Source organism: Schistocerca nitens, chromosome 4, assembly GCF_023898315.1.
Source record: "Schistocerca nitens isolate TAMUIC-IGC-003100 chromosome 4, iqSchNite1.1, whole genome shotgun sequence".
Classification (NCBI taxonomy): Eukaryota; Metazoa; Arthropoda; class Insecta; order Orthoptera; family Acrididae; genus Schistocerca; species Schistocerca nitens.
Window position 1 is genome coordinate 576,752,624 of NC_064617.1, and position 25,608 is coordinate 576,778,231.

The window sequence follows — 25,608 nt, forward strand, 5'->3', positions numbered from 1 at the left end:
TGCTGCCCTTCTTTGAACTTTTTCAATGTAATCCGTTAAACCTATCTGGTAAGGATCCCACACCGCGCAGCAGTACTCCAAACGAGGACGAATAAGGGTTGTGCACGCAGTCTCTTTAGTAGATCCGCTACATTTTCTAAGTGTCCTGCCGATAAAACGCAGTCTTTGGTTAGCCTACCCCACAATGTTTCTTCCAGCTTAAGTTGTTCGTAAATGTAATTCCTATGTATTTAGATGAATTTACGGCCTTTAGATTTGACTGATTTGTCGTGTAACAGAAGTTTAACGAATTGTTTTAGCACTCATGTGAATGACCTCACACTTTTCGTTATTTAGGGTCAACTGCCAATTTTTCCATCATGCAGATATCTTTTATAAATCATTTGCAATTTGGTTCGGTCTTCTGATGACTTTATTAGACGTTAAACGATATCATCATCTGCATACACAGGCTGCTTAGGCTGATTATTGATCCGCCCAACATAAAAAAGAACTAATCACGCTTAAACAAATAGCTATCACAAATGGATACCATGAAAGCACTGTAACCAATATTAACAATAATCTAAAAAAAAGTTACTTTCGAACGATAATAGTAACGCACAATATGAGAATAAAGTTAAGATTAAGTTCGTTGCAATGCTCTATAAAGGAAGCATTTATGATAAAAATGAACATATATTTCGGAAGCCGAATGTCAGGTTAGCCTTCAGAATATCTAACAGTAATAGAGCCAGGAGAGAATAAAAAGGACACAGACTCTGACGAATATAAGTTAAAAGGCGACAGTTGTGAAAAATACTATATCGGTCAGACAGGGCGGCCCTTCGTCACGAGATACAGGGGACACACCAACAGCAGCAGGAAAATCACCTTTGTGTTCCATCCCAGGAATTACGAACTTCAAGTAGCAGATATACGGCAGGATATGGCCGTCCTCCACATCTCTCAAAGGGAAAAAAACGTATTCCCTTATAAGAAACATAAATTTATAGTAACAACAAAAGAGCCCCAGCAGAATTCCGCAACGACAAGTTAGAATTCAGTCAGAAAAACTTTTCCTCCTGTTTCGCTGATTTTATTTACTTTTATGAAGCGATGAAACTTATGTGACTGTGGGATGTTAAAATGATGGTAGACCTTAGCACAAACCAGTAGTTTTTTGTTAGTACCGACTAAAAGTTGAAAATGTTTTCGTTGTGCTATAACTTCTACTGCTGTCCACCCTGTACCACGCTATTTTCTGATAGGTTCAACTTAAAACACGGAATACGCTGTCGATACTGTTCTTGTGCTTTTACTGACAAGCCCTATCCCGATAGATTTTATTTGAATTACCAGTTCGATGTACGTCATCAGTGTGTAATCTTGTTTTGTCGCTACGCGTTAACAGAGATCGTAGCATGATTTGACCTAGATCTTGAGCTACACTGTAAACGCACACTGGCCCGAGGTTTCTTGTATCCACAGTTCTGCTACAGCTCTTATTACAACAAATACTGGCAATGTTCATTAACCAATAGATTATAATATCCTGAACGGAGAACTGGCAAGGAAGCTGTGTGCGAGGTCAGTGCCGCGATTGCTCACAGTCGACCAAAAGCACACACGGCACAACATTTCAACACAATGTCTGGCAACGTTTAATAGCAATGTGATAGACTTGATGCGCCGATTTGTGACTGTTGATGAAACGTGGAACCATCATTACACACCAGGATCAAAGCAATGAACAAATGCTGGTAAAAGTGCACCGAAGAAGACAAAGACCATTTTGTGAGCTGGTACACGGACAGAATTTTGCACACTTTAGTATTATTTCCATGTTACTTACCTTAAGTCTATGCTATTTTACGTATGGTAGCAACATACCCTCTTGCTTCAAGTATGTACTCAACGTTCTCCGTTTTTTTAGTTTTTATTTCTATCATCACTACGTAGGCCACGGGTTGTTCTTACTTAGACCTCGGGCCACGCGGCCCCTACTGCGTAGTGAGCTTTTCCTGGTGAAACTTGTCCAGATATGGTTTTATTTCCCTCACCATTTAGATGCTTTTGGAGGATGTTTAGTCTAATTTTGTCGCTACGCTGTTAACAGATGCTGTAGCTTGAAGTTCTGACACAGACCCTGAGCTACATTCTAACAATGCGTTGGATCAAGGTTTCTTGCAGTCACAGCTCCAATACCACTTTTATCACAACAAAAATGGGCAATACGTTATAAGCCGAGTTAATGATACCACAAGTTGAACATGAAGTGTTGCACACTTTAGTATTTGCTTTCGTGTTCCTTTACTGAAGTCTGTACTACGTTACATGTCGTAGCAACATACGGTGTCTTCCTCAAATATGAAATCCACATTCTCCTTTCACCGTCGATTTCCATCTTTACCATTAGTACTCTGTCGGGTTTTGGTGTAGGCCCTATCCCTCAAGCTAAGGAGTGTCACCCCAATTTCGTAAACTTTTTAGCATGCCGCAGGCTATTACTCTCATGCCACTGAACGCAGTACTTTAGTACTAATTAGACTGCCGCTTCGCAAATGTCGCAGGTCTTACGCGAACACTATGCTCGTACTCGTAATAAAGGACACTGATATACATGTAACTAATAAGCCCAGTAGCACATGACAGAGACCGTCACTCTGACTAAATAGATTATAGAGTATTTTGTTGGTCATGCTTCCTTATTCAGCTGAAGATGGAAGTATCACTGCATTGTGTAACATAGTAGGCTGGTAAGTGTAACTTTTGGTTACTTCCGTTACGTAGCTAGCCACGCTACGTATTTTCAGAAATGAAAACCAACTACAATTTTACTCATACACTGATAGCACACTGATGTGAAGATGTAAATTCAGGAAATTAAATTATATTTTTATTCGTATTGTTGAACTAGTGTATGTTTATTTAAAAAGATATAACAATCTATATATGAAATTTACACGTGTATTGCCATCCCAAATTATGTGGCAGTTTGTTTTACAGGTCCCTCTTATACAACTATTAATTTCGTCAGCCTTCCCTTGCAGCGGAAAAAATCTATTTGTTTCTTTGTAAATATCGAATGTGTAGGTTTCCTGTAAAGGCATTTCTATTATATTTCGTCTATGACGTAATCTGTTAATTTTGCATTTGTTGTATGGATATTAAAATATATTCGTTAGTTTTAATGTTGAACTAACACATATACCTTTCTCATTATTTTTAATTGATGTTATGCATTCCTGGCCGCTTTCTGGTCGTAGCTCTCAACACTCTGTTGTAGCCAACATCACATTAAGCCAATAAACGACATTATGCCGCATGTATCTAGATATAGTGGGATTCAGTGAAGTGAAACGGAAAGAACACAAAAATACCTGCTCAGACGAGTATAGGTTAACGTCAATGGCAACAGACAATGATATACGCGGAGTAGGATTCGTTACGAATAGAGAGTGAGCTTTCGTGAACAATTCAGTGATAGAGTTATTCTCACCAGAAGCGACAGAAAACCAACACGTACAACAATAGCTCAGGTACACGTGCCGAAGTCGCAAGCAGAAGGCGAAGAGACAGAGATAGTATTGAGAACACTGAATGGGTGATTCAGTACGCAAAGCGAGATGAAAATATAATAGTCATTGGGTATTGGAATGCGGTTGTAGGGGAAGGAGCAGAAGAAAGGGTTATAGGAGAATATGGGATTAGTACTAGGAATGAGAGAAGAAAGACTGACTCAGTTTGGCACCAGATTTCAGCTAGTAATAAAGAATCCGTGTTCAGGAATCAGAAGAGGAGGACGTATACTTGGAAAAGACCAGAAGATACAGGAAGATTTCATTTAGAGTACATGATGGTCGGCAGAGATTCGGAAATCAGATACTGGATTGTAAGGCATATCCAAGAGCAGATATATACACAGATCACAATTTAGAAGTGATGAACAATACGTTTAAGTTTACGAGACTAGTCATGAAGAGTCAATACGCAAAAAAGCAGGATATGAAAGTACTAAGGAATGAGGAGATAAGCTTGAAGTTCTTTGAGACTATAGATACTGCGATAAGGATTTGCTCAGTAGGTAGTACAGTTGAAGAGCAATGGCCATCTCTAAGCGGGGCATTCACAAAAGCTGAAAAAAATAAAATACAGATACTTCAATTGACCGATGAAAGAAGGAAACTCATGAGTACAGAAACACAAGTCACTTACGAAAAATTAAACAGGAAATGCAGGGAAGCTAAGGTGAAACGGCTACATGAAAAATATGAAGAAATAGAGAATAAAAGGTTTGTCGCAAGGACTGACTCAGCATATAGAAAGGTCAAAACAATCTTCGGTGAAATTTAAAGCGAGGATGGTAAAATTATGAGTGCAATGACAAGCCCACTGCTAAATGCAGAGGTGTCAGTGAATAGGTTGAAGACATACACTGAAGGCCTGTATGAGGTGGAACACTTGCCTGATGACGTGATAGAAGAAGAAACACGCCTTTATATAGAAAAGACGGGGCATCCAGTATTAAGATCTATATTTAAAAGAGCTCTGTACGACTTAAGCTCGAATAAAGCAGAAGGGATAGATAATATTCATCAAAATTTCTAAAACCGTTGGTGGAAGAGCCAACTAAACGACGACTCACACTGGTATGTAAAACGTATGTCTGGCGAAGTACCACCTGACTTCCCGAAAAAGCATCTTTCACACAATTCTAGGTACAGTAGGAACTGATAAGGGTAAGAATTTTTCGCACAATCAGCTTAACCACTCATGCATCAAACTTGCTGACAGGAATAGTATACACAATAATGGAAAGGACTGTTGAAGGTGTGTCATATGCGAATCCACATGGCTTTTTGGAAGATAAAGGCACCAACGAGACAATTCTCACGTTGAGGTTCGTAATGGGAGCAAAAAGCTGCATAAAGCGTTCGATAACGTCAAATGCCGCAACATGTTCGAAATTTCGAGGAAAATAAGGGTACACAATATGTACAAAGAGACAATAAGGAACGATAAGGGTCTAAGACCCAGAACGAACTGCTCAGATTACACTTGTGTAAGACTTGGACGTTTTCTTTTTCCCCTAGTGTTCAGTCTATACATCCAAGATGCAACGAAGGTAATAAAACAAAAGTAAATGAGTAGAATTAAAATTCAAGCTGAAAGTATATCAATGATAAGCTTGAGGGGTGACATTGCTATCCTCACTGAAAGAGAAGACGAATTACAGGATCTTCTGAATGGAATGAATAGTCTAATGAGTACAGAATATGGATTGAGAGTAAATCGAAGAATGGCAAAAATAATGAGAAGTAGCAGAACTGAGAACAGCGAGAAACTTAACATCGGGGTTGATGGTCACGAAATAGATGACGTTAATGAATTCCGCTACCTAACTGCAAAATAACCACTGACGGACGGAGCAAGGATGACAGAAGATGCAGACTAGCACTGGCAAAACGCATTCCTGGCCAAGAGAAGTCTACTGGTATCAGACGTAGCATAGGCTTTAATTTAAGGAAGCAATTGCTGCTAATGTACATTTGGAACACAGAATTTCATTGTAGTGAAACTTGAACTGCGTGATAACCAAAAAGAAGAGAATCGAAATATTTGAGATGTGATGCTACAGAAAATTGTTGAAAATAAGGTGGATTGATAAGGTACAGAACTCAGAGATTCTCCCCAGAATCGGATAGGGAAGGAATATAGAGAAAACACTGACAAGAAGACTGGAGAGGATGGTAGGACATATTTTAAGGCTTCATGCAATAACTTTCAAGGTACTAGAGAGAGGTGTAGAGTATAAGACCCGTAGAGGAAAAAAGAGTTTGGAATACATCCAACAAGCATTAAGGACCTATGTTGCAACTGCTGCTCCGGGATGAAGAGGTTGGCACAGGAGAGGAATTCGTGGCTGGCCCCAGAAATCCAGTGAGGATACTGATGAAAAAAATTGTATTGTGTTCTTGCCTCAAAAATTTTGAGTCGTAAATGTTTTTTTTTTCTGTCGGCAGCTGGTGGTCTTGCGGTAGCGTTCTCGTTTCACGCTCACAGGGCCCCGGGTTCGATTTCCGGCGGGCTCACGGATTTTCCCAGCCTAGAGATGACTGGGTGTTGTGTCGTCTTCATCATAATCATTCATTCCCATTACGGTAGAAGGAGGCAATGACAAACCACCTCCGCTAGGACCTTGCATGGTCGGCGGTGCGGGTCTCCCGTATCGTCTACCTACGCTCCACGGGGTATGGAACGTCATCACCATTATCACATGTTATTTAATTCCTCGGCTTTACTATGGCACGGTACCATTTGATTTTACTTATTAGGTACACTCATTATTTTATCTGGACTTTCCATTACGTCCGTCCATATGAACAGAATTTTGTAACAGGCATTATCTTACACACTTTGTATGATATTGTCGTGACAGAGCATTGTAAATCATTTTGAGATTTAAGTACCACTATCCGGTTTTATAGGAACATAAGTGTTTGTCACTGAGTTTTTATATACAACATGCTATTATAGATCAGAAAATGGCAATTCGTAATGCTCGAACTAGTAATCCATTAATATATTAGTATGGCATTCCTGGCAAGTAAATAAAGAATTTTCGTAAGAATACTATGGGACAAATTTTTAGACCGTCTCCTCCACCGAGTGATCATGTCAGATTAACTACAAATAAAAAGAAGTTAGATTGTTCCGTTCGATGCACTTGACGTCACTTTTTGGCTGATGAAATTGTAACCCTATGTTTATTGCTTGCGTTTGAAGTGAATGTGTGTGTGGGGATGGGAGGTGGAGGATGGCAGAGAGAGAGAGAGAGAGAGAGAGAGAGAGAGAAAGAAAGAGAGAGAGAGAGAGAGAGAGAGAGGGGGGGGGGAGAGAGAGTTGGTAGTGATTTCAGTTCACCCTTGATATTTTGACGAAAATACTTCTTTAAGTCCGGAGGTACACATAAAAACATCATCCGATATGGTGCTAAGCACATTCGCTGAAAACTATATCGAGCAGTTAGTTCATGAGTCCACTCGAATAGTAAACGGTTGTGAAAACACACTTGACCTCTTAGCAACAAATAAACCTGAACTAATAATGAGCCTCAAAACGGATACAGTGATTAGTGATCACAGGGTTGTCGTAGCGAGACTGAATGCTGTAACTCTCAAATCCGCCAAAAATAACGAAAAATATATCTGTTCAAAAAAGCAGATAAAAATTCGGTTGATGCCTTCCTGAAAGACAACCTCCAATTATTTCAAATTAAAAATATAAATGTAGACCAAAAGTAACTTGAATTCAAAGAAATACACTGGTGTCCAAAATTAATGCAAGAAAGGGAAATTTCGCAAGGTTGCGCTTACTGTGCCACAAAACGGTACAAACAGGTGGCAGAAAAGCAGAATTAATGTAAAAAATACAGAACGTAAAGAACTGCAACATACAGGGTGTTTCAAAAATGACCGGTATATTTGAAACAGCAATAAAAACTAAACGAGCAGCGATAGAAATACACCGTTTGTTGCAATATGCTTGGGACAACAGAACATTTTCAGGCGGACAAACTTTCGAAATTACAGTAGTTACAATTTTCAACAACAGATGGCGCTGCAAGTGATGTGAAAGATATAGAAGACAACGCAGTCTGTGGGTGCGCCATTCTGTACGTCGTCTTTCTGCTGTAAGCGTGTGCTGTTCACAACGTGCAAGTGTGCTGTAGACAACATGGTTTATTCCTTAGAACAGAGGATTTTTCTGGTGTTGGAATTCCACCGCCTAGAACACAGTGTTGTTGCAACAAGACGAAGTTTTCAACGGAGGTTTAATGTAACCAAAGGACCGAAAAGCGATACAATAAAGGATCCGTTTGAAAAATTTCAACGGACTGGGAACGTGACGGATGAACGTGCTGGAAAGGTAGGGCGACCGCGTACGGCAACCACAGAGGGCAACGCGCAGCTAGTGCAGCAGGTGATCCAACAGCGGCCTCGGTTTTCCGTTCGCCGTGTTGCAGCTGCGGTCCAAATGACGCCAACGTCCACGTATCGTCTCATGCGCCAGAGTTTACACCTCTATCCATACAAAATTCAAACGCAGCAACCTCTCAGCGCCACTACCATTGCTGCACGAGAGACATTCGCTAACGATATAGTGCACAGGATTGATGACGGCGATATGCATGTGGGCAGCATTTGGTTTACTGACGAAGCTTATTTTTACCTGGACGGCTTCGTCAATAAACGGAACTGGCGCATATGGGAAACCGAAAAGCCCCATGTTGCCGTCCCATCGTCCCTGCATCCTCAAAAAGTACTGGTCTGGGCCGCCATTTCTTCCAAAGGAATCATTGGCCCATTTTTCAGATCCGAAACGATTACTGCATCACGCTATCTGGACATTCTTCGTGAATTTGTGGCGGTACAAACTGCCTTAGACGACACTGCGAACACCTCGTGGTTTATGCAAGATAGTGCCCGGCCACATCGCACGGCCGACGTCTTTAATTTCCTGAATGAATATTTCGATGATCGTGTGATTGCTTTGGGCTATCCGAAACATACAGGAGGCGGCGTGGATTGGCCTCCCTATTCGCCAGACATGAACCCCTGTGACTTCTTTCTGTGGGGACACTTGAAAGACCAGGTGTACCGCCAGAATCCAGAAACAATTGAACAGCTGAAGCAGTACATCTTATCTGCATGTGAAGCCATTCCGCCAGACACGTTGTCAAAGGTTTCGGGTAATTTCATTCAGAGACTACGCCATATTATTGCTACGCATGGTGGATATGTGGAAAATATCGTACTATAGAGTTTCCCAGACCGCAGCGCCATCTGTTGTTGAAAATTGTAACTACTGTAATTTCGAAAGTTTGTCTTCCTGAAAATGTACTGTTGTCCCAAGCATATTGCAACAAACGGTGTATTTCTATCGCTGCTCGTTTAGTTTTTATTGCCGTTTAAAATATACCGGTCATTTTTGAAACACCCTGTACATAACAGTAGACGAAAATGTTCTTCGTTTTTTCCATCTTAACAGATTTTCACACACATTGCGACAACTGGATAATGTGTTCATTACGGGGTGTGATCACCTCTGCTATCAATACAGGCCTGACAACGAGGAAGCATGTTGTGAATAACGTCATCAGTGTCATGTTGAGGTAATAATGGCCATTCTCTCTACAGAGCTGCTCGCAAGAGTTGGAGAGTGGTTTGTGGACTTTGGTGCGATGTAACTCGTCTCCCTACTGCATGCCAGACACGCTTTATGGGATTAAAATCGGGAGAGCGAGCAGACCACGCCATGCATGCAGCCGGCCGGAGTGGCCGAGCGGTTCTAGGGGCTACAGTCCGGAACAGCGTGACCGCTCCGGTAGCAGGTTCGAATCCTGCCTCGGGCATGGATGTTTGTGATGTCCTTAGGTTAGTTAGGTTTAAGTAGTTCTAAGTTCTAGGGGTCTGATGACCACAGCAGTTAAGTCCCATAGTGCTCAGAGCCATTTGAACCATTTGAACAATGCGTGCAGTATCTTCGGTTTCCAAGAAAACATCAACCACTCGTTCTCTGTAAAGTCAAACACTGTTGTTGTTGTTGTGGTCTTCAGTCCTGAGACTGGTTTGATGCAGCTCTCCATGTTACTCTATCCTGTGCAAGCTTCTTCATCTCCCAGTACCTACTGCAACCTACATCCTTCTGAATCTGCTTAGTGTATTGATCTCTTGGTCCCTCTACGATTTTTACCCTCCACGCTGCCCTCCAATGCTAAATTTGTGATCCCTTGATGCCTTAAAACATGTCCTACCAACCGATCCCTTCTTCTAGTCAAGTTGTGCCACAAACTTCTCTTCTCCCCAATCCTATTCAATACCTCCTCATTAGTTACGTGATCTACCCACCTTATCTTCAGCATTCTTCTGTAGCACCACATTTCGAAAGCTTCTATTCTCTTCTTGTCCAAACTGGTTATCGTCCATGTTTCACTTCCATACATGGCTACACTCCATACAAATATTTTTAGAAACGACTTCCTGACACTTAAATCAATACTCGATGTTAACAAATTTCTCTTCTTCAGAAACGATTTCCTTGCTATTGCCAGTCTACATTTTATATCCTCTCTACTTCGACCATCATCAGTTATTTTACTCCCTAAATAGCAAAACTCCTTTACTACTTTAAGTGTCTCATTTCCTAATCTAATCCCCTCAGCATCACCCGATTTAATTTGACTACATTCCATTATCCACGTTTTGCTTTTGTTGATATTCATCTTATATCCTCCTTTCAAGACACTGTCCATTCCGTTCAACTGCTCTTCCAAGTCCTTTGCTGTCTCTGACAGAATTACAATGTCATCGGCGAACCTCAAAGTTTTTACTTCTTCTCCATGAATTTTAATACCTACTCCGAATTTTTCTTTTGTTTCCTTTACTGCTTGCTCAATATACAGATTGAATAACATCGGGGAGAGGCTACAACCCTGTCTCACTCCTTTCCCAACCACTGCTTCCCTTTCATGCCCCTCGACTCTTATAACTGGCATCTGGTTTCTGTACAAATTGTAAATAGCCTTTCGCTCCCTGTATTTTACCCCTGCCACCTTCAGAATTTGAAAGAGAGTATTCCAGTTAACGTCGTCAAAAGCTTTCTCTAAGTCTACAAATGCTAGAAATGTAGGTTTGCCTTTTCTTAATCTTTCTTCTAAGATAAGTCGTAAGGTTAGTATTGCCTCTCGTGTTCCAACATTTCTACGGAATCCAAACTGATCTTCCCCGAGGTCCGCTTCTACCAGTTTTTCCATTCGTCTGTAAAGAATTCACGTTAGTATTTTGCAGCTGTGACTTATTAAACTGATAGTTCGGTAATTTTCACATCTGTCAACACCTGCCTTCTTTGGGATTGGAATTATTATATTCTTCTTGAAGTCTGTGGGTATTTCGCCTGTCTCATACATCTTGCTCACCAGATGGTAGAGTTTTGTCATGACTGGCTCTCCCAAGGCCATCAGTAGTTCTAATGGAATGTATCGTCCACCAATACGAAGTCTGGGCGCACAGCACCTCGCATCAACAGTACACGAGATCCCAAGACCTCGTCACGATCCCTGACAGTAGTTACCAAACCGGGACTCATCTGTGCAAAGGATATTGGCCCACTGTTCGGCTCTCCAGGTGGCATGTTGACGACTACACTCCAGAGGTGCAGACGCGTCAGAGGTACAGATACAGCAAGTCTCCGACAGTAAAGGCAGCTCTGTCGAAGCCGCCTCTACACCTCGATACGACATGTCCAGTGGATGCTCCGAGGTCATATGCCAGCTGCTGCGCAGTACTAAGGCGGTACCGTCGTGTCCTTATAGCCAGATAATGATCCTCTCTCACCTGGTCTTCGGGATACAGTTTCGGTCTCTATAAACTGTCGCCACATCCGAGAAACGACAGAACGATTCACGTTAAGCCATCGGGCCACACGAGTTTGCGACTGTTCTGCTCCTATTCTTCCTATGGCCATCCAACGCAGACACTCTGGTAGGCGTCTTGTCTGTGCCATACTGCTCCGTCTGTGACTGTGTACACAGCGACTGCGGATGTGGGGCTACCCGGCAAAAACTACTCCATTTGATAGGTGCCCTGGCGACATCGCTGGCGTGGTTTTCCTTTGACCGAAACGCTGTCTTACTTACAGGGAACGATAGTACGGACATCTGCCGACGGTTTGTATGATTATACTGTAAATTAGACACAGTACGGCGAAATAGAGATTTATTGTTTTAATTTTGGGTACCAGTGTAGTATCGACAGCAATTTAGAGATTTATACCAAATAAATTCACAAACGACGTAGCTGATCCCACACGTTAAACAAAAAATGGCCAAAACACTGTTGCAAAAGCAACGAAAGAAGCATGAAAAATTTAAACGAACGCAAAATCCCCAAGATTGAGGATCTGTCACAGAAGCTCGATACTCAACGAGGACTTCAGTGCGAGATGCTTCTAACAGTTTGCACAACTAAACTTCGTCTGGAACACTAGCAGAAAATCCAGAGAGAGGTAGGTCGTATGTAAAGTATTCTAACGGCAAGACACAGTCAATGCCTTGTCTGCGCGATAGCAATGGAAATACTATCGCTGACAATGCTACTAAAGCAGAGTTAGTAAACACACCCTTCCGAAATAGCTTAACGAAAGGAGACGAAGTAAATATTCCAGAATTCGAATCAAGAACAGCTCCTAACATGAGTAACTTAGAAGTAGATATTCTCGAAGTATTGAAGTAACATAAATCAGCCGACCGGAGTGGTCGTGCGGTTCTAGGCGCTACAGTCTGGAGCCGAGCGACCGCTACGGTCGCAGGTTCGAATCCTGCCTCAGGCATGGATGTGTGTGATGTTCTTAGGTTAGTTAGGTTTAATTAGTTCTAAGTTCTAGGCGACTGATGACCTCAGAAGTTAAGTTGCATAGTGCTCAGAGCCATTTCAACCATTTGAACTTGAATCACTTAATAAAACCAAATCTCTCGATTCAGACCGTTTGCCAATTAGATTCTTTTTAAAGTATGCTGATGTAATAGCGCCATAATTAACAATCATATACTTATGCTCCCTCGATACAAGATCCATACCCAACGACTGGAAAGCTGCATCATTAACGTCGATATGCAGCAGGATTGTGGAACATTACGAAATACCTCTGAGAGAACGGTTCATTTGCACATAATCAACACGGATTTAGAAAACACCGTTCTCGTAAGACACAAGTATCTTTTTACTCACACGAAGTGCTGAGTGCTATTGACAATGGATTTCAAATTGATTCTGTATTTCCATATTTCCAGAAGGGGTTTGACACTGTAGCTCACAAGCGGCTTGCGTGCTTATGGAATATCGTCTCAGTGGATTGGACTCGTGATTTCCGGTCAGAGAGGTTACATTTCGGAGAAATTGACGGAAAGACATCGAGTATAACAGAAGTGATTTATGGTGATCCCCAAGGTAGTGTTATAGGCCCTCTGCTGTTCCTTATCTATATAAAAGATTTAGGACACAATATAAGCAACCATCTTAGGTTGTTTTCAGATGATTCTGAAGTCTACCGTCTACCGTCTACTTAAGTCATCAGAAGATGAAAACTAACCGCAAAACGATTTAAAAAAAAAACGTCTGTTTAGTGCGAAAATTGGAAATTGACACTAAATAGTGAAAAGTGTGAGGTCATCAACATGAGTGCTAAAAAGAATCCGTTAAACTTCGGTTACACAATAAATTAATCAAATCTAAAGGATGTAAATTGAACTAAATACCTAGGAATTACAATTACGAACAAGTTTATTTGGAAAGAAACATAGAAAATGTTGTGGCGAAGACGAATCAGAAACTGCGTTTCATTGGCGGACCACTTTTGGAATACTGCTGCGTGGTGTGGGACCCTTACCAGATAGGATTAACGAAATACATCGAAAAACTCAAAAATAAGGCAGCACGTTTTGTACTATCGAGAGATAGGGAGAGAGTGTCACGGAAATGATACAGGATTTGGGGTGAACATAATTAAAACAAAGGCGTTTCCGGTTGCGGCCGGATCTTCTCGCGTAATTTGAATCGTGTTCTTCTTGTATAAGCTATTCTGTAAATGTTAAATAAGAGTTCGCACATTTTGGTGCCATATTATCTTCAAATTCCTACTAATGCGTCGGAAATACGGCAGTCTGTAGCTTTGACTTACGTTTTGATAAGATTTCACAGTTCTTACAGCTACTGTAGAATGGTGTTCATTACGCTTGATTGACTGACAAACGTGTTAACAAAAGCTCCGTTATGAATAAGAGGCGAGAGAACTTCCAAAAACAATGGAAGATGGTGCGAAACTGTGAGGAGAGCACAGTGTTCTTAAAAGAGGACATGTGAGTACTTACCCAGTTCTTGCGAAGTCCGTCCACAGTTTAGTCATGACTTTAACCATCTGCATGTCGTTCTCGGGCCTCTCGCCAATTATTGGAAGATATGTGTTGTTTGAGAATAAGTATAACAAGTCTTCTGCATGACAGATACCTGTAACATATCGTAAAATTCCACGATAAAGAGTAGGTGCCATATGTGATGGCATATGTGATGGGAACTGCGGATAACGATTTCGGATTCCTGCACATCATGTTACTTATGCAAGTAGGCTACATAGTAATGATTGTAATCTCTGTGCGTGTGGCACCGTACTGTCTCATTTTCTTCGTGTTTTATTTATGATACGGTGTATAGAAGTAGGCACCGTTTCTGTAACAGAGTCGTTCCCGAGTTATTCGACAATGCTAGCAAAAGGCGCAAGACACGTTTCGTAGCTAACCACGTGTTGTCCGTAAATTTCCTACTGTCTTGTAGCGTCACTACCCAATCTTTTAGCAAGAGTAATAACAAGAAGTGCGAAAGGTGCCGTGAAGAATTGTATTAGCAGACGCAGCCAGCAGCTGCAGTCTGGCGCCATGTGAGTCAAAATAAACATATCGATTTCACCACACCATGGCAAGCCTCTTGCATTGGGTAACGTGACTAGGGGCCCGGTTTTAGTGTAACAAATGCGCCCTGGAGCGATGTAAGTATGTCTAAATTTTGCGCCAGAAGCATTCACGTCGCTGGAGTCCAGCAGCACTTTCACGACGTAAGTGACTCGCCTGACAGTGAGACGAATGGGCATCGGCAGCAAAAGCCGTCGGTTCGAGACCGGGCTGCGACTGAGTTCCTCCGAGGACTTGGAAGGAAATATTCCCAAGTGTCAGTAAACGATCTTGATGAAACTTAATGGGAATGTAGACGGAGCAAAATAGTGTAATACGCATTTATTTGTTTGTGCCCATTTTCACTCTTAAGGTGTAAAACAGACTCCGAAACGTAATTTGGAATTTTAGGTTTAGAGGGAATATCTTCGAGACGATGGTACGTAAACAACGTTTTTCGTATGAAAGTCGATATGTACTTAACGTTCCTGAAAACTGTATAAGTAATTGCAAAATACCACACCATCTTAAATTAATTATGGAAAAAAACTTTTGTTACACCATAAATTACACAAACCACATACATCCCTGTGTAATGAAACTGGTTTCAGAAATACCATTACTAGCATTTTTGGCATATCTAATTAAAGTATCTAAATGTGCATTACAGATCTATTTATTTTATTTACATTTGTTTACGTCTTATATCGTTATTTTACGTTTTGCATTCATGTTTTTTTTTGTTTACCATTTCACATACATGTATTTTATTAATCGCAAATAATAAGTAACTCATTACTATGATAGAAAATACATTCATTAACGATAATCGGTAAGAAAATGCTTAAAATGTAAATTTTTTTTATACTACGCACATAAAGTGAATGACTTTTCTCCAGGTGGGATTCTCAATGGAGAAGACAACATGAAACCAAATGTTGTAGGATTTAGAATGGTCACTGGTGATCTTCTAAATATCCTGACTTGTCAGGCATTTTTCAGTACATTGGTGAGTCTTGAAGAAGCCTTGCTTTACCAAGTGGTAGAGCACTTGCCCGCGAAAGGCAAAGTTCCCGAGTTCGAGTCTCGGTCCATCACACAGTTTCAATCTCCCAAGAAGTTTCAAGTCTGTGCGTAGTTTGCCTGTTCCTTCAGAATGGCCGTCTATCGTTAATGTATTCGAACTTGTCGGCCCTGGGAAGAATAAATTAGTTGTAGGTGGTGACGAATTAAACGTTCCTTGGGATTTATGTGAGACGCAGGATAATGACGAAGTTGGAATGAATAATGTAGAAGCACCAACTCGATATCCAGTGGAATTGTGGAGTCTGAGGTAGCAGAAATAAGTGTGGGCAGTACCGAAGTCATTACATATGGAGATGTCAAGAAGGGTGATTTAAGTGCAGTAGTATCTTCCCCATTAGGAGTTGTGTTGAAGTCAGGAACCTTGGGCTAGAAGCAGATGTGCTGGTGATTCTTGCGTCGTGCAAAGTGATATCGCAAACGATGTTATTGTTTTAGATGCTACAGAGCATGCACAAGCAGTTGCTCACAGTTGTGTTGCAATTGTAGCCGCGGAAACGGTAGAGGCTCATATATATCCTCAGACGCAAGGTGAATGGAGCAAAACGAAGAAAAGACGAGTTCATAGATTAACATAGTCAGCAGGGCAGAATCAGTTGAAGAGTGTATGCCAGAAGTTCAGAATGTAGCGCGAGCACCAGTACTGGCTCACAGACTTGCAAGGCAAGGTGATAACTTGCGCAGCGAGCTGTTTGCAGCGCCCGTGAAGTATGATCTCAGAGATGAGTATGAAGTGGGTGAAGGATGCAAGCGAGCCTGAAAATGAACATTCAGACTGGACACCATACCAAAGTTAGCCTTCGGTGCCAGAAAGCAGATGCCAGTGTAGAGCTGTCATGAGTGCGTCTGTTGTACAAAACAAACCAGTCAAACCGTGTACAAATAAATTAAGGGATAAGGTGCATTGTGTAGTGGCACCAGCGGCCAGAAGTTGTTTTGGCTAAGCAGGAGTACAGCAAAACAAAGCATTTCAAGGAGAATTCTGTTTGTAAAAGGGCGAGACAGTGGCAGCAATAAGCGATACTATTTAATCTATATATTGCGAATTGTATCGCAGTGTGCGGTTTTGAGAATATGTTGTGTTCAGAAGCGTAAAGAGAACTGTGGTCGCAATAACACAGTTGCGAAAATTATTCCAAAACACAAGATTGAGAAACTAACTGATAGATAGACGAAATGCCAGCCTTAAGTATTTAATGAAGCCAGGTCATGTTTTGTTGATACTGTTGTGTTATGGATAATTTATTGAGAATGGAAGAGTGCCATTTTTAGTTTTTAAGTGTGAAATGAAGAGTTGGAAGCTTTTTTTCCCTAAGCGTGGCTCATGGCAAGAGACCTAGCCCTGAAATACCTGTATGTTTCGTAATATTCTACCGAATAAGCAAGGCAAGGGTACTTCGAGAGGTGTTGTGAGGTTAAGCACTACAAGAAAGAGACAGAAAATAAGTTGTAAGAGGTCCGAGCAGATGTAATTTCGATGTATTGCTCACGCGCTGCCTGCGATATGCAAGGTATAAGAGAATCTCAGACCAGAGAGCAGTGTTGACTGCAGTAGGAACTGTGTAGCTGTAGCAGTAAGTTGTTGCTAGCGAGCAGTCTGGTGTATCGTTTTGGCTGGGACGGTCGTGGTGCAGCGATGCCGGAGCCTGTGCATTATTGTATAAGGTAAAAAGCAGCCTCGCGCATATGTAGTATTGTTATCTCAATCCCCATGTAAATTTTTTAAAAATCTCCTAATAATAATCTTTCTCATAAAAAGTAACTTTTAACAACCATTCATTTCAATTTAAAGAATTTACTAATTTCTCCAATCCATGATCATCCCGATTATTGCAAGAGAAAAATCAGTTCTTTCCTTTCATAAATGACAAATCTATCGGACAGCATTGCACAGGGCTGTGCCAGAAAAATTTATTGTAAGAGCAGATATATGTGCGTTATCCGGCGACTTCATTGAGGTAAGAATTTTTCTTTTTTTATTCAGAATAATCTTTCAGGGCCATGACGCAGCACTGCTGACGTCCAAAATTTACCAGGTTAAATTCACAGTCAATTATTGAAAAGTTATAAGTGAGCGACAATTTAATTGAGAGGTTAGTTACATTGTATTATTACCAGGTTACTGAATTTATTTTTGGTAGGACGTTACACTGTATGTGAACGACATAATTATAATGTTTTACCGTTGACAGGTTAAGGAATTTTTCTGTTTTGAGGTTACACTAAATGAGGATATTATTTATATTATTTATTTTATTTTGTGGGGAGGTTACAAAGTTCAGGGTGTTTTTAAAGATTAATGTAAGTAAGTTTATAGTAATTAGGAGTAGCCAATCTAGGAGTATAAAGTTGTTTTACGGATTAAGGGTAAATGTAATTTCAATAGGGAACCAGGGCAAAGCAATAGAAAGCCGCCATAAAATACTGCATTGGCAGCCGCAAGTCAGTAGCTGCTACGTGGTGACATGTGTGTCAGAATAAACATAAACGAAAGGAAATTGTGAGATGAGGCGAACCATGCTCAGCGGAAAACTGCACTCTGCTATTGTAGTAACTGCTACGGATTTGTTACGGGCAACGTGTCTAGGTGCCAGGTCTTAGATAAACAGGTGCGCCCTGGAGGAATATAAATATGTTTGAATTTTGAGGCAGAAGAATTCCTGTCGCCAGACTCCAGCAACACAACGAGTACGCCAGGGCCAGTGTGAGCAGCAAGATGACTAGGCACCACTGTCAGAAGCCATGGGTTCGAGACTGAGCTGCGCCTGTCGCCGCTAGCACTGAGCTCCTTCACGGAGTTAGTACCGCAGCACCATCAACCTGCCGGCAGCACTTGCTCCCACCAGCACTGAGTTCCCTCCTCGGAGCACTGTCCGACTCCCGCTAGAGAGCAGTGGGTCGAGTCCCACGCGCAGCTGTCTCCGTGAACACGTGTAGAGCCGGGAGGTCATATCAGGCACCATCGCTGACGGAGCAGTATTTTGTCACTGAGACGTCACGACCGTAGCCTGCAGAGGCCACTGACCCTCCACGGCTGTGCCATCAGTGTTGTGGGGCTCCTAGGCAGCATCCTCTCACCAGGACGGAAGCTGCCGCCTGTACCTCAGTGCCAGCCAAGGTCAACAGAATGACGCCGTTTCTGCCTCACTGAATCATGTCAAAGCATGTACCGCGATAGAATAACAACCTTCTTTGTTGAAACTTTCTGGCAGATTAAAACTGTGTGCCGGACCGAGACTCGAACTCGGGAAGTTTGCCTTTCGTGGGCAAGTGCTCTACCAACTGAGCTACCCAAGCACGACTCACGCCCCGTCCTCACAGCTTTACTTCTGCCATTACCTCGTCGTGCTTGGGTAGCTCAATTGGTAGAGCACTTGCCCGCCAAAGGCAAAGGTCCCGAGTTTGAGTCTCGGTCCGGCACACAGTTTTAATCTGCCAGGAAGTTTCGTGTCAGCGCACACTCCGCTGCAGAGTGAAAATCTCATTTAGGAAGCCTTCTTTATTGTCAGTTGTGTTTCCACCGGGTGGGCCGTCCGGCCTGCGACCACCACCTGCGCCTCCGAGTGCAACTGCGCTCTTGTCTGTCCCTGCAATGACTGCCGTTCATCCAAACCCAGTGGTCACCGAAGAGGTTCTTATTGTCTGTGCATACGCTGCATTTAACCAAGTACAATGTAAAACCACTGGTTTCCATGAAGACTCGTCTTGCTATGAATGTTACTCATTTACAGCATCATTTTCATTTATGTATGTTTTACATAACTGATAAATATTTGACTGATACAAATGTACAATATTAGATTTGCGTCTAGAGAGACAATATAGTGAAGACAGAGGAGAGTGGGAAAATTTTAAATTGTGTTTCTTTCTGGAATAATATAAAAGCAGCAGCTTCAGCTATTTGACGACAACTGTATGTACTTGGTGTCTGATTGTGTTTTATCACTGTACAATATTTTAAGCTTTAAAGGATAATTTTCTGATGAAAGTAATCTCCTATAGTTAACATCCTACATTCGAATATGTTTTTAAATACATGCTCTGTAACAGCACGAATACTATCTCAAGTCGCAACTAACATTCGTAAACTACAATGTATCTCGTTTAGGTAGCACGTACCGGTTAAGAGGATAACTGACTGAAAATGCTTAAGGTACACTTCACGTACTCAAACAATACAGAACACATTCGTTGTGCCTGCCCCACTATCCGATAGGAGAACATTGTATGTGTCCATGAAATTTGTTGTTTTACCTTGCTATACTGTGCATACAACAGCAGGCAAGTAGCAATAACTGCATTTAAGGTTTATATAAAAATATTAAGCCTTTCTACTAATTGGTCTATGGATGTTGTAGAGAAAGGAAGCCTAAATTAACCAAAGTGAAAAAGTTCAACAATCGGTGTTACGACGTACAAACACATAGTGTAAACTAGTTGTTACGGTATTGGAAGATTACACATATTTTTGACAAATAGTATTCGCTCATCGACATGTCTGTCAAAGGGTCATGCAGCACTGAAGACAAACAAAATTCCGTCATTCATTTACACCGTTTTCCTAAGAAAGGTCTTCTCTTCAGCATAAAGTGCCATAAGAAATTATACATTTGAATATTAGATATGAGCCTGTCTCTAACTAAAGTAGCCCTATCAAGACTAAAGCAAATGGCATTTTTTCTTCTGAGCATAATTCAAAAATTGTATTCATAAGAAACAAAATTTATTGGAAAAAAGAAATGTATCAGTATGCTATATCCACTGTTCCTTCCTGTCTGATGCACGAATACTGACTTTGGAAAGCAACTAAAATTATCATATCTCTCACAATGTGAATCTATACAGAAAAGAAAATATATTTGTTTTCAAATTAAGAAAATTTTAAAGTAATTTCATTTGAAACATTAATTAACGCTCTTGTAAACGAGTACCGTCACGATCTTTAGTATAAAGCATAGATTGGTTAAAAATTCTTATTTCTCTTCAGCAATTAAAGGATCTGCTTTATCTTCTTACCGAAATCTTCTTGTATTCCCATCATATGATGCATCCGCAGCTTCCCTTTATATGAAAAGAGATAATAATAGACCGGAGCTGTGTCTTTATACTTCCTAATAGCTTCATCTGTGTTCCAGACAAAGAAGGCATCCGAAAATAACTGAAAAAGAAAAAAAAATGAAAATTTTATTGGCAATAATGGATACTTATATGAATAACCATCAAACTGTCTCTGCTATTTATTTGTCACTTATTGTGTTATGAAATAACTCTGTTAACATGGGACATTCCCTGGAATTGTCTTTGACATGCCGCTGACTGGCATTACTTCCCATGAAAGGGAAATTAATGAAACATTTTCGGATACGGAATGAGTTAAAAGACATTATTAAGTCAATAGGAGAAAAATATGTATAATGTTCTACAGGCACAGGCGCTGCTCAGATCGCACGTAAATGCTATGTAGTTTGTATTTCGACATCTTAGGCATCCTTTTACACAGCATAGAGCTTTGTAATAAAACTAAACTGAAATAAGTGCTGTCTTAATTGGAATAACGTACTTAAAGTACGGAAGCAATACATTTCATGTCCGATGAAATAGCTAAATTTAAGCGACCCAGGTCTCGTTACAGCTGGCTAAACCCAACAGAATGCACCTAGCAGTGGCCAATTTTCTGGCATGTAGTTAGACTCAAATACTGAACAGGGCAGTTACATCATATTGATCATTGCTCAGTCAGTTAGTTCATTGGTGGTTGTGAGGCATTGTTACAAGCCAACTTAATATATTTTCCCTAAGGGGTGACTCTGAAGATAGCAAAAACAAATTCTGCCAGACAATGAAGACAAAGTTTTCTAAATAACACCCTGGGCACTAAGGAAAGAACTGGATAGTTCACAGTGGAAACAGGAAGCTAATACAACAAGAAGACCGAGGCAGGTGCGAACTAGAACGGAAAATCGGGAGTATGTGCACGCAAAGCCATGTGCCCAGGTGAGTATGTTGATGATCTATCTCAAGAGAGTTGTTGTTGCTAAGTGGTCTCAGTGAGATACCTTATAGTTGTTATAGCTGTGCATATCCACGATCAGTAGGTAACCGTATTAATGCTGACTTTGCGAACAAATTCCTGCTCCAATCCAGCTAACAGAGAGTGTAGCTGCGAACTTATGCGGCATAAATACAGTGACAATGTTACGATTTTCGTCTCTGTTGCATTACGACCAGTCAGTATTAATAATTATTAATGTTTAAGTAACTATTACCATCCTTTCGGGATTGAGTACCGCTATGTTGGTTTGATTGCGCAGTGCGCTGGAGACGAAAGGTGCGTTGTCGCCACGTGCAAGGGCTAAAAATGGCGGTCTTCCGGTTTTCCCGGTCTTCCCGGTTTTTCTGTACATTTACACGAAAGTCCTGCGCCTGTCTTACCATCAGCTGCCGCACGCCTGAGCCATTTCTACTTCTTTTACATTAACACAGTTCAGTTACTTAATTAAGGAAAGCCACCTCAAGTCGACAACTGTCCTAAGACACTCCGTGCATTGGAGTATTTACTTCATTTCATGACTCCTATTTGTGTATCTCGTATAATATGGTCTGAGATGACAAAAGTCGTGTGATACCTCCAATATCGTATCGGACTTCATTTTTCCTGGCTTAGTGCATCAACTCCACGTGGCTTGGACTGAACAAGTCGCCGGAAGTCCGCTGCAGAAATACTGAGCCATGCTGCCTCTACACCCTCCCGTAATTGTGAAAGTGTTGGCGGTTCACGGTGTGGTGCACGAGCTGTGACCTAGATTATGTCCCGTAAGTGTTCGATGGGACGCATGTCGGGCGGTATGAGTGGACAAATCATTCATTCAAATTATGCAGAATGTTCTTCAAACCAATCACGAACAATTGCGGCCCACTAACATGACATCGTTGTTTGGAGACATAAAGTTCATGATTAGCTGCTGATGGTCTCCAGGTACCGAAGATAAACATTACCAGTCAATGATTGGTTCAGCTGGACCGTGGACCCAGTTCGTTCTATGTAAACACAGCCCACAGCCACCACCAATTTGCACAGTGCCTTGTTGACAACTTGGGTCCATGTCTTCGTGGCGTCTGCGCCACACTGGAACCCTACTATCAGCCCTTATCACCTGAAATCGGGGCTGGGTTGACCAGGTCACGGTTTCCCAGTTGTCTAGGGTCCATCTCATATGATCATGAGTCCAGGAGAGGTACTTCCGGCAATGTCGTGCTGTTAAGAAAGGTACACCCATCGGTCGTCTGCTACCATAGACCGTTAACACCAAATTTCGATGCCTTATCCTAAGGGATACGTTCATCGTACGTCTCACATTGGTTTCTGTAGTTATATCACGCAGTGTTGCTTGTCTGTTAACACTGCAGCTCTACACAAACGCCACTGTTGTCGGTTGTTACCCGAAGGCTGACGGCCAATACACTGTTTGCGGTGAGAGGCAAAGCCTAGAATTTAGTATTCTTGGCACACTGTTGACACTGTGCATCTCGGAATATTGAATTCCCTAACGATATCTACATCTACATCCATACTCCGGAAGCCACCTGACAGTGTGTGGCGGAGGGTACCTTGAGTACCTCTATCGGTTCTCCCTTCTATTCCAGTCTCGTGTTGTTCGTGGAAAGAAGGATTGTCGGTATGCCTCTGTATGGGCTCTAATGTCTATGATTTTATCCTCATGGTCTCTTCGCGAGATATACGTAGAAGGGAGCAATATACTGCTTGACTCCTCGGTGAAAGTACGTTCTCGAAACTTCAACAAAAGCCCGTAAAGAGCTACTGAGCGTCTCTCCTGCAGAGTCTTCCACTGGAGTTTATCTATCATCTCCGTAACGCTTTCGCGATTACTAAATCATCCTGTAACGAAGCGCGCTGCTCTCCGTTGGATCTTCTCTATCTCTTCTATCAATCCTACCTGGTACGGATCCCACACTGCTGAGCAATATTCAAGCAGTGGGTGAACAAGCGTACTGTAACCTACTTCCTTTGTTTTCGGATTGCATTTCCATAGGATTCTTCCAACGAATCTCAGTCTGGCATCTGCTTTACCGACGATCAACTTTATATGATCATTCCTTTTTAAATCACTCCTAATGCGTACTCCCAGATAATTTATGGAATTAACTGCTTCCAGTTGCTGACCTGCTGTATTGTAGCTAAATGATAAGGGATCTTTCTTTCTATGTATTCGCAGCACATTACACTTGTCTACATTCAGATTCAATTGCCATTCCCTGCACCATGCGTCAATTCGCTGCAGATCCTCCTGCATTTCAGTACAATTTTCCATTGTTACAACCTCTCGATATACCACAGCATCATCCGCAAAAAGTCTCAGTGAACTTCCGATGTCATCCACAAGGTCATTTATGTATACTGTGAATAGCAACGGTCCTACGACACTCCCCTGCGGCACACCTGAAATCAGTCTTACTTCGGAAGACTTCTCTCCATTGAGAATGAAATGCTGCGTTCTGGTGTCTAGGAACTCTTCAATCCAATCACACAATTGGTCTGATAGTCCATATGCTCTTACTTTGTTCATTAAACGACTGTGGGGAACTGTATCGAACGCCTTGCGGAAGTCAAAAAACACGGTATCTACCTGGGAAACCGTGTCTATGTACCTCTGAGTCTCGTGGACGAACAGCGCGAGCTGGGTTTCACATGATCGTCTTTTTCGAAACCCATGCTGATTCCTAAAGAGTAGATTTCTCGACTCCAGAAAAGTCATTACACTCGAACACAATACGTGTTCCAAAATTCTACAACTGATAGACGCTAGAGACATAGGTCTATAGTTCTGCACATCTGTTCGACGTCCCTTCTTGAAAACGGGGATGACCTGTGCCTTTTTCCAATCCTTTGGAACGCTACACTCTTCTAGAGACCTACGGTACACCGCTGCAAGAAGGGGGGCAAGTTCCTTCGCGTACTCTGTGTAAAATCGAACTGGTATCCCATCAGGTCCAGCGGCCTTTCCTCTTTTGAGCGATTTTAATTGTTTCTCTATCCCCCTGTCGTCTATTTCTATATCTACCATTTTGTCATCTGTGCGACAATCTAGAGAAGGAACTACAGTGCAGTTTTCCTCTGTGAAACAGCTTTGGAAAAAGACATTTAGTATTTCGGCCTTTAGTCTGTCATCCTCTGTTTCAGTACCAGTTTGGTCACAGAGTGTCTGGACATTTTGTTTTGATCCATCTACCGCTTTGACATAAGACCAAAATTTCTTCCGATTTTCTGCTAAGTCAGTACATAGAACTTCACTTTCGAATTCATTGAACGCCTCTCGCATAGCCCTCCTCACACTACATTTCGCTTCACGTAATTTTTGTTTGTCTGCAAGGCTTTGGCTATGTTTATGTTTGATGTGAAGTTCCCTTTGCTTCCGCAGCAGTTTTCTAACTCGGTTGTCGTACCACGGTGGCTCTTTTCCATCTCTCACAATCTTGCTTGGCACATACTCATCTAACACATATTGTACGATGGTTTTGAACTTTGTCCACTGATCCTCGACACTATCTGTACTTGAGACAAAACTCTGAAATCTGCTTTTTGTCACTTTTGCTAAACAGAAAAATCTTCCTACCTTTTTTAATATTTCTATTTACGGCTGAAATCATCGATGCAGTAACCGCTTTATGATCGCTGATTCCCTGTTCTGCGTTAACTGTTTCAAGTAGTTCGGGTCTGTTTGTCACCAGAACGTCCAATATGTTATCGCCACGAGTCGGTTCTCTGTTTAACAGCTCAAGGTAGTTTTCAGGTAAAGCACTTAAAAAAATTTCACTGGATTCTTTGTCCCTGCCACCCGTTATAAACGTTTGAGTCTCCCAGTCTATAACCGGCAAATTAAAATCTCAACCCAGAACTATAACATGGTGGGGATATCTACATGAAATATTTTCCAAATTATCCTTCAGGTGCTCAGCCACAACAGCTGCTTAGCCAGTGGGCCTATAGAGACATCCAATTACCATGTCTGAGCCTGCTTTAACCG

General features: G+C 41.6%; 1 protein-coding gene across 1 annotated transcript in view; it reads right to left on the bottom strand.

The window, feature by feature from the left end:
• The window catches only part of LOC126251318 (fatty acyl-CoA hydrolase precursor, medium chain-like), a 177,353-nt gene that overhangs the window by 3,498 nt on the left and 148,247 nt on the right, over positions 1-25,608 (bottom strand). Inside the window, exons 8-9 of the mRNA XM_049951647.1 lie at positions 20,582-20,723; positions 13,910-14,045 (exon numbers count right to left, since the gene is read on the bottom strand). Of these exons, the coding sequence (XP_049807604.1) occupies positions 13,910-14,045; positions 20,582-20,723 (278 nt within the window). The remainder of the gene's footprint in view (positions 1-13,909; positions 14,046-20,581; positions 20,724-25,608) is intronic.